The 9,515-nt window shown below is 49.0% G+C and overlaps 1 protein-coding gene across 1 annotated transcript; it reads right to left on the bottom strand.

Moving 5' to 3' along the window:
- Positions 1-1,539: 1,539 nt before the first annotated feature.
- On the bottom strand, positions 1,540-5,429 carry FABP1 (fatty acid binding protein 1). The gene is made up of 4 exons (XM_049792111.1): positions 5,300-5,429; positions 4,169-4,341; positions 2,193-2,285; positions 1,540-1,656 (listed from the first exon to the last, which is right to left on the bottom strand). The coding sequence occupies exons 1-4, from the start codon at positions 5,364-5,366 to the stop codon at positions 1,606-1,608; spliced, it is 384 nt and encodes a 127-aa protein (XP_049648068.1). The 5' UTR covers positions 5,367-5,429; the 3' UTR covers positions 1,540-1,605.
- Between the last annotated feature and the right edge of the window lie 4,086 nt (positions 5,430-9,515).

Consider the following 9,515-nt stretch of genomic DNA (forward strand, 5'->3'; position numbering starts at 1 on the left):
AGACAGGTACTTATCAATTTTACACTGAGCAAAAAAAGGGATAGTCCATGGATTAGCTGCCGGGGGCAGCCAACGGAGCTAGGGAAAAGTCTAAAAGCAGTGGCTGGATTTCTAGATAAAAAACAGGCTTTGCTTTCTGCCCATCTAAAAATCCAACTGGTTTGCTCCAGACCTTCAGTGGCAGCCAAAAGATGAAAAGGGACGGTTTGTTCAAGACTGCCCTACCTGCTCCTCAGCAGAATAACAAGAAAACAAACCCAGGGCTTTTCCTCTTTGACATTTCTCAGTGATTTTGCTGATATTTCTCCAGATCTAAGATGAGTTCACTGGAGGCCAACATCTGCCTTTTAGGCACTGTTGAACTAAGCCCTTGCATTTGTCCATGAGGTGCCCACCTGACGCCCAGTGTGACAATCCATATTGGTTCAATTCTCAGCATGAGCATCAATGTTGACCTGTAACATCGAAACCTTCCCTGAGGAGAGAGGAGTTATGGGAGAGATGCACGTGAGGACAAATTGGTCCTTTAGTGGCACATGCTGGGGTTGCAGGAGGAGGTGAGAAAGCACTTGTGGTGTTTTCCTAACATCCTGGTCAGCTTTGAGCAGTTGTAAGAACATCATCCCAGCTAGGTATATCACACCAGCCATATACCAATTTCCCAGTGACGATTCCCAATCATCGTCAAAGCACAGGGCTTGGAAAAGGCAGCTAAGAAGGGTTTCCTCTCCTGTGTTCATCAGCAAACCGCATCTCCATCCAGCCTGCAGTGCCAAGCAAGAGTGTGGGAGATGACTTTGGTGCTCCTTCTGTATCTGCACTGTGAACAACCAGCACCCATCTCCCGCCAGGAAAACCCCCCTGTATATCACCCTGGGAGAAGTGTTCAATTCCAGTTCAACCCAATTTATCAGGTGTGGCTTGGGGTGAAACACACACTGGACAAGTCTGAAGGCTGTCTGGGGCCCTCCTGCTGGTGGGAAGGAATGGGGAGCAGGTGAGGATGGTGTGACCAAAGCCTGTAGGGCTGGGTCCTCTTGCAGAGGTGTGAGGATGAAGATGGCAGTTGGGACACCCGAACTGCCCCCATGCTGGTCGCTTCCCCAAGGCAGCTTTCTGGGCAGGATCACTGACATTTCCTTGAGCCCACCTAAACCACCCCATCCTTTGGCCCTGCCAGTCCCCTTGTGGTCACTTTGGCCATGTTTGTAAGAAAAGGGAACAGAGCCCTTTTCCTGCCCAGTGCTCCTCCACCCACCCAGCCAGGGCAGCCATGGGTGCACAACCCACCGGGACATCCCCAGCAGGGTCCTGACACCTCTCCCCAGGAAAGGGCTGGAAGAACACTCATCGGTGTGGAGCACATTTCAGAGGGTCACTCAATGGCTCTGAGCCTGTGCCCTAGCCCGGCTCCATTCACTGACACGAGCACAGCTTTGGCTCAGCCTGTTGCCCAATTTCTACCAGGGCTTGTGTGAGTTTTGAAGGCTTGCATCTCTTTATAGCAACATGGAAGAGGTTGATGATAATGAAGAGGCCTTTAATATAAATTTTACTTCAATGGACACATTTTACACAGTAAAATGATTGGCGTGTGCAGGGTTTCTAGATTCTTTTGCTGATTCTCTTGTAGGTGAGGTCTCCCATGGTCAGTGTCTGAAAAACAAATGGAGAATGTTAGCTTTTCATGGTGCTTGGCTCCAAACTCTACTTGGAAAGGATCTGGTCTTGCAAATCAAAACAAGACTGGTCCCCAGTCTATCATCTCCTATAAACTGAATTATTAAAGCTTTGGATTTTTTTCATGAATATCCCAAAGTAGGTAGGGATAATCTGGCACCCCTCAACTGGCATCAGTCTGCTGCACCTCTCTCTTTAAAAGTGCCAAGCCCAGACACATAAATACCTTTACCGCTGGATGGGTGAGAACATGCCTTTATTATATGAAACTTTGATCAGCAATGCCTACTGGGGTCTAAAAGAGTACATTTTGGATCGGACTATAATGAAAAACTGCCTTCAGTGCCTGGCCAACTGATCAACTTTGGCTGCAGAGCCTGAGTGCAAGCACGTGCTCATCTCCAGCACCTCCCAAAGTTCCCCAGCATCTCTGTAGGCTTTCTAGGGCCAGACTACTGAAGGCAGCTGTATGCACCATTACTCCAGCCATTGCCCTTCTCTTCTACACTTACATTGGTGATGGTGTCTCCGTTGAGTTCAGTGACAGATTTCAGCCCTTTCAGGTTTGCGACCAGTCTGTTGTTACCCTCCATCTGAACAACAGCCTGGTAGAAGGAGACAGAGGCATTCGCGTTATTGCTGGAGACCATCTCAACCCTTGCATTTTGTCCTTCCCCTTCTGTACTGAGTTGCCACCAGCCCCCCTGCAAGCTGTTTGGAGTAAGCTGCTCCCCTGGTGATTTTGGCTTTCCTGGGAGGAGGAGGAGAGAGGATTGTGGTCGTGGTGACTACAACACAAGTGTATGGATGTTTACTTTGGCCTCTCCAGGGATGTGATTTTGCTGCTGTACCTACTTCTCTCCCCTTCAGATTGAGACTGACTCATGGCTCCCGCACTGTTAGATGCCAGAGCAGGGATCCTTGGCATCCCTTGGCATCACACCAACACATGAGTTTCGAGGAAGAAGAAGGAAGGCTCTTCACCCTGCCAATGCTGGTGACTCCATGCAGCCCTGATGCTCGTCGGGGCAGCTCCTCATGCAGCACCCAGACCAAGGGGAGCTGCGCGCCTCCAAGGAGAGGACTGCAGAGCCACCTGAGCTGGGCCAGGGCATTCCATGTCACCTCCTCTCCACCCCCCACCTATTGCATATTGCTGCAGCAGCCTCCTTTGGGGTGGGGTGTCGGGGAGCTGGGTGACAGTATGGGGCTGGGGGGAGTCTTGGTCAAGGTGGGAAACTATTTAAGGAGCTTTCAGAAACTCATTTGTGGCTGGAAAGCTCTCAGAGGGACAGGCACATCTGCTGAGTCTCTGCCCCCAGAGGCTACAGACAGCACCAGCATCCCCAGGGCAGCTATCACTGATCATTGAAATTACTCAAATAAATAACACAGCAAAACCCATTTCTGTTCATCTGTCTGTCCAGCTAGAAGACATGTTCATCCACCCTTGAGTTGCTGCTTTATGGAGGGTAAAACTCTTCTAACAGCCATTTCCCCCTAGTTTATGTGCAAGGATATTCAATGATGCTGGAAATCGTGACATAGCTGGTGTGGCTCTAGGAGCCCAATTCACTGGGTGATCATCACTCCTGCTTTCAAAAGTCCCTGCGGTATCATCTTCTCCCAAGGTAGAGGTGAGAGGCAATATTTGGCGGTGGCGCTGTCCTGACATTTCATGAACCATTGGAAACTAATGTCCAGGAACGGGAGCTGACCCAATTTGAAGGGTGATGGATCCTCACCTTGCCAAATCATCTCACCCAGTGCAAACAGAAGCAGTGGAAAAGGCTAGCAGAGAAGCTAACAGCCGCTGGGACTTAAAAGGAGAGATTTATTGGTTTAGGATTCATTGGCTGACTTTCCTGCACTACCTTTAAGTCAACAAAACAAAGGTGGGAGTATGTTTCATGTTGCAACATTACAGAAAGTCAATCCTTTTCCATCTCAAATCTTTCAGACCTTTTGCTGTCAGAAAAACTTATCAAAGCATCTCTATCCCCCTTTTCCAAATGGGCTATTCAAACACTGGCTTCCAGTGCTTTCCAAACTGGCTATTAAAATAGCTTTAGAAATGCAAGGCTTCATCTGCAGAAGTGCTGCTTGGGGAGCTTGTTTTATAAAAGCGAAGAGGGGAGGTGGGAACTTCAGAGTCTCAGGCTCTGAGTTTCTCAGGAAGGTGGCTCATAAATGGACTGTCATTTTCAGAAATGTGTCCCTAAGAGACTTGCTGAGGACCTGCAGGGCAGCGGGTGTCACATCTGCAGACTTGGTTTCAGCAATTAGCCCCTTCCCATTATATTAAATCATGCACGCAAACTGTGATAGACAGAACCAGGCTGGGGAATTACCCGGCTCTTTTCCCTGTGTCAGATAAAACCCGTGGTCTCGTCATTCCCTTTGCTCAAGTACAGAGGGAATGGCTGGAAAGGAAATTTAATATCCCTGAGCCCCTGCAGCCTTGGCAGAGGAGGAGCTGATCACTCACCTTGACTTTCTCTCCTGTCAGCATCTCCATCTCACACTCCTCCCCGACGACAAACTCGTTGTGCAGCACTTTGGAGCCAGTGGTCACAGTAACCTTGAACTTTTTTCCATCCTGCACAATTTCTGAGATGCTCTTGATGTCCTTACCCTTCTGGATCTGATCATCGGGAAGCCCTGCCCAGGAACAAGAGACGTTAGGTGGAGCTTGGAGCCATCGGTGGGCAGGTTGCTACTGCTGAATGAATGTAGCAGGATTGGGGACCCACAGCTGGGAGGATTTCTATTCCAGTGTGGAAACATCTCCCTCGTCTCACCGACCTGGCTGGGAGCAGAACAGCTACCTCCCTGGCTAAGCATCAATCGGAAAGAAAAAATCCTGTTTTCTTTCCTTCACTGAGAGGCAAGCAGAGAAAAAGGGAATAAATCGAGGCAGAATGGGGGAACCAAGTGGATTTTTTTATGAGATTCAGGCTCCCTCAGAACCAGCTCACTGAAGTCTTCTCTCGAAGCCCGAAGCTGATCTGACAGATAAAGCCCCTCCAGCACATAACTGTGCAGAATTACTGCAAAGCCTCCTGAATTTCTGCAGGAGCACCTTCCCTGGCATGGACACTGGTGGAAATCTAGCTAGCAACATTCATCATTAAGCATTTAAACAACCCCGACTATTTTTCCGACGAATGGTGGAATCTGGGGCTTTGTAGCATCGCTAAGCAGCAGCATGGTGGGCTGAGTGATGTCCTGTTTGCCATCAACTTTCACAGCCTGTCAGAGCAGATCTCTAGCTGCCCTAAGCCACCAGGGTCCTGCTGGCTTATCACGTGTGTGCAGCACTCTGTTGTGCTGGTCTGTGGCTGCAGAGCTTGCTGGGACCATTTTCCTGCAAGCCATAAAATTTCACCCAGCATCTCCTGACCTCCAGCCACCAGCCAGAGAGATGCTTTCTCTTCTATTTTGAGATCACATCTCCATGCACATACATTTTTTAAAAAGCCCCAACAATTGCAAGATCACAGACAGAAATAGGAAATCTGAGAGATGTTTTCAATCTACATCATCAGCACAGGTAGATTCCCAAATATCAGTGGGATCTGCAGAGGCAAAGCAGCACATAGCACATGCAGGCACTTACCAAGAGCTTTCATAAAAGGCTCAAAATTTTCCTGGGACTGGAGTTCATACTTTCCAGTGAAGCTCATGATGGAAAAGCTCTCTGTGCTCCCAACACAAGAGAAGGTGCCTTGCTGGTAAGCAGAGCTTGGTTTTATAAGGTCCTTTTGCCTTAAAAGTTGGTCAGAGGTAAGATGATGTAATTCTTTTATGGGCATGTTCAAACATTAACATAAAACTGGGCAATGGTCAGTGATAAATTGCTCTACATTTTACAGACCTCGATTTACAACGTGGGGGCAGGGAAAATTCCATAAACCCGTTTTATGGAGGTAGCAACGTGGCATCCATAAACAATTATTAAAAAAAAAATTGTGCAAAGAGATCAATTATCAGACGAACGAGCCAAATCATCTAATCAGCCTGCAGTTTGGAAGTGCACATCTGGAAGAGGAGAAAGCAGTGAAAGGTTATGGTGTCCCCTGGAGCTGACACTGGTGGGGTTTCTATTCACTGATATGTTCACGCTGGGTCTTTAGCACTGGCATGAAGAGTAGTGACTGCACGCTGGCAGACACTAACTTGCTCATTCCTTCAGATGCCTAGCGGTCCTCTGTAATGGTGGGTTTTGGTGTAACCCAGATGTAGCAGTAGTCACAAAATCAGCATTGTCCCCTAAGGAGAAAAGACGACTCAAAATGAAATCCTGGGCTTGAATTGGCCCATGCTGAAGGCTGCAGTTGAATTCAGACTCCATCACTACGGCCTTGCCTCCAAGAAAGGGGTTTCATGTGGATAGATGGACCAGTACCATTAGTCATCTAGCAAGGCTATTGCCAGGAGCCACCACTAAACCCCCCTTTCCTCTCCTTTCCCCAGAGGAGCCACAGCCACTCGTGTACTGAAGGAGCATCCCTGCCCTCGGAGCTGAATTTCTCCCAAACACCACGTCAGAATTAGGGCCAGCGACAGCCTCCAAGCTGAGCCCAATTCCTCCCCCCAAAGCAGGACTCGGGGCTGGGCTCCTCTCCCAGTGTGGTCCCCTCGGCTGAGCATCCCGAGTTGCTGCACAGCGTCTGAGCATCCACCCTCTGGGTCTGGACTCCCAGGCTCACCTTCTTGCTCCCATCTCATCCTCTGCCCCAACGAATTCCTCCTGCCTCCCGAAGTCACCAGCTCAGGGATTTTCCCCTTTTTCACTCACATGCCTTCTCCTCTTTGCAATTCTTCCATTCTGCCTTCTCATAGCATCTTTGGCTTTTTTTTTAAGTGAAATCATGGATGAGCATGAAAAAAACCCTGTCTCCTTCCAACCTGGAGATGGTGTCAGAGCCTTCTGCAGCCGACTGTCCCGATCCTGCTGGCTGAGCCCGGGGCTGCCGCCCTCCTCCACGCTCTGTGCTGCAGTGGTGCACAGTGACGCTGCCCGGGCTAGATTTAGCCTCAGTTTCTGGTTAATTAGTACAGGCAGTGTCTGCCTGACAAGGCAGGAGAGGGAAAAACTGCTGCTGGGGTGGATGGTAGATGAAGTTGACTGGGGGGGGGGATGTCCACAGGGGACATCACCCCTCCGCGCCATGGAGGGCGTCAGGCAGGTTCGGAGAGCACTCATCTGGGGTGGGCTGATTCAGCAATTTCTCCAAACAAACAGCTTCTCAGCTTTTTTTCCCTTTTATCCCCCACTTCCCAACAGGAATGACATCACCTTAGGAATTGCATTTCATTTTTTCCCCCGCCCCGGGTGAATACCCTGGGGTCACGCGAGGCCCTGCTGCCACATGTCCCTTTTTGGTGTCTTCTTCATGGGGACAGTGGTGACTGACCTCTCCGGCCAGGTCCTGGCAGCAGCCGGAGCTGGCAGTTCCCTGCCTCCCACCAGGCAACGTCGTCCAGCCACGGACCACCTGGAAGCACACGTGTGCCTCCCACCCATTCATGCCCTGAACCTTCAGCAGCTCCTCCAGGCAATTCAGGTCCTTTCTCTTTGCACAGTGGGGAGAGAGATTCAGACCTGAAAAAAACACCTGAATATTTTTCTATCATCTGACTCATTTTGGAGCCCAGCGCTCCCAATGCACTGTGGGGTGATCACCATGGGAATGCTCCATACGGCTCATTTTCGCCCCACAGTCATCAACCGGAGCAGCCTGGAGTTGTGGTTTCCATTCATTTTTCAGCGAGATGCACTCCCAGACCAGCCACATCTGACCACATCCCAGTGCCGGGGGGGATGCCCAGTTGTCACCCATTTCCACATGGAGGCTAGGGAGAAGGGGTAACCACTAAGTCAGTAGGGAGAGACCTTTCTCAGGTAATCTCAGCCACGTCCAGTGCCATGAGTACCTCTGAGCTGACATCGAGGTAAGTCGAAGGAGAGAAATAGGAGAAACACATCATGAGTAGTGTCCCAGGGCTGCCTATCCCCCTCCAGCCTCTCCAAATGAAGCCTACATGCCTCGGGCATTTGTAAATGTTTCATGTTATCCAAGATGAAACCAATCTTAGGTGCTTGAAGGAGCACCTTATTTTCCCCAGCCCCTGAGGAAGCCTGACATCTCAGCCAGATGAGACTTCCCAGGTTCACAATCTCCCTGGGACACCCATTCCAGCTTGAAAGGAGATACAACCACCAAGCTAATGAGACCTGAACCTAAGACAGGATTTGGAAAAGCCCACCAGGTTTTGCACCACAGACTTTTAAATGGTTATTGTGCTATATAGCTATGGAGCTAAACCACTTAGAAAACCACCAGAAGCTGGGTGAGAACTCCCTCTGGGCAGGCCAGGCTCCTAAGGTCTGGATGTCACCCATCAAATGTTAAAAGGGGGATATAATTATTCAGGACTCTCTTGGTAATTGGGCAGAAATTGTTTGAGTAGTTGGCAGAAATGGGCAACTCAGGAAAGAATTCACCCCATTTGGCACCCAAGTTGTTTTCTGCAGGTATCCTCTCCTCTTCTACTCATTGTGGATACATATAAAATATCTATGCACCCAGCTTCGGTGTGTTGGATAAATGTGGACTATGGATCACTGCTGGCAAGTTTGGAATGCGACCAACTGATTTTTGATCAATGATCAAAAATAAAACCTCTTTGTTTTGTCTGCAAGTGTTCTGCCAGCCTTGCGTGCTTTTATTTCCCCTAGTAAAGAAATGCAGAAGTTCTTATAAAAAAAGAAGAAACCTTTACTGAATGAAATTTGGCCAGGGTAATTATTATCTAGCCAGGTCTGCTGAGCAAACAGCAGGTAAGATAAACTTAATCTCAACAGCAAAGTTCAGAATACTTGTACATCTCCCCACCAGAATACAGGATCTTTTAAAACATTACATCATTTTAGCTTTCCAGGGCCAAGAAAATGCACCTGATTTACATTGACAGAAGGCCAAGTCAACTGACCATTTGATTAAGACTAAATCCACACCCTAAAACCTGGACCTGGTTTGTAGAAAGAGGAAAAGGCACGGATCATTTTCAAAAATTATTGAGGAAGCCATGTCTCGTGGGGAGCCAGCGGGTACGTTTGTGTTTAAGTTGCTTTGAAAACAAAGCGTAGGATCTTAGAAGCTTTTCAGAAAAAAAGGACCAAGTGTCTTATTTCTGCTTTTCGCACCTGAATCAAAGATATGGACGTGCAAATCTTCTCAGCTCTCTCCTAGTCATGGAGGTATCCGAATGCTCTGTGTCCCAAGGTGATGAATCAGAGAAATGCCGCTTTGGGAGGGACCTCTGAAGGTCTCTGGTTCACCCTCCTGCTCAAAGCAAGACCACTACCAACACCAGATCAGCTCAGCTGTGGCTTTGGCTAAACCTCAAAACCCACCTTCTCTGCCTCTCTGGGTACCCACCCTGGGGCTGCACCACCCAGCTCTTGAAGAAGAGGTGCTCAACCCAAACCTCCCAAAGTGCAATTTGTGGCCAGTGCCTCATGCTGTAACATCTGCCGTAATCAAAAAGAGTTTGGCCCTGTCATCTCTGTAGCTGCCCGTGGAGCAGTTGCAGGCTGTTATCACCTTCCCTCAACCCTTCCCTGGGATTCCCAGTTCCAGCTCCCACTTTTACTCAGTGTCTGCCAGGGCACTGGGAAACCACGCTCCTACTTCTTCTTGAGGATTTGGACGTTATGGTGGGGAACAGGATTTTGAGTCTCAGGGCTGCTGCAGCAAAAATCCTTCTCTGCCTCCTCCAGTTTGAGCTAGAGCTCTTATTTAAGCTCTGAACTATGAAAGGGACTT

Source organism: Accipiter gentilis, chromosome 3 (assembly GCF_929443795.1).
Source record: "Accipiter gentilis chromosome 3, bAccGen1.1, whole genome shotgun sequence".
In the NCBI taxonomy this organism is placed as follows: Eukaryota; Metazoa; Chordata; class Aves; order Accipitriformes; family Accipitridae; genus Astur; species Astur gentilis.

Excerpts from the sequence above, each read along its gene's own strand:
- FABP1 (XM_049792111.1), bottom strand. The coding sequence starts at position 5,366 with ATGAGCTTCACTGGAAAGTATGAACTCCAGTCCCAGGAAAATTTTGAG. Across the intron at positions 4,342-5,299 it reads GCCTTTTATGAAAGCTCTTG|GGCTTCCCGATGATCAGATC; the intron begins GTAAGTGCCTGC and ends GTTCCTGGGCAG. Across the intron at positions 1,657-2,192 it reads ACGGAGACACCATCACCAAT|ACACTGACCATGGGAGACCT; the intron begins GTAAGTGTAGAA and ends TTTGTTTTTCAG.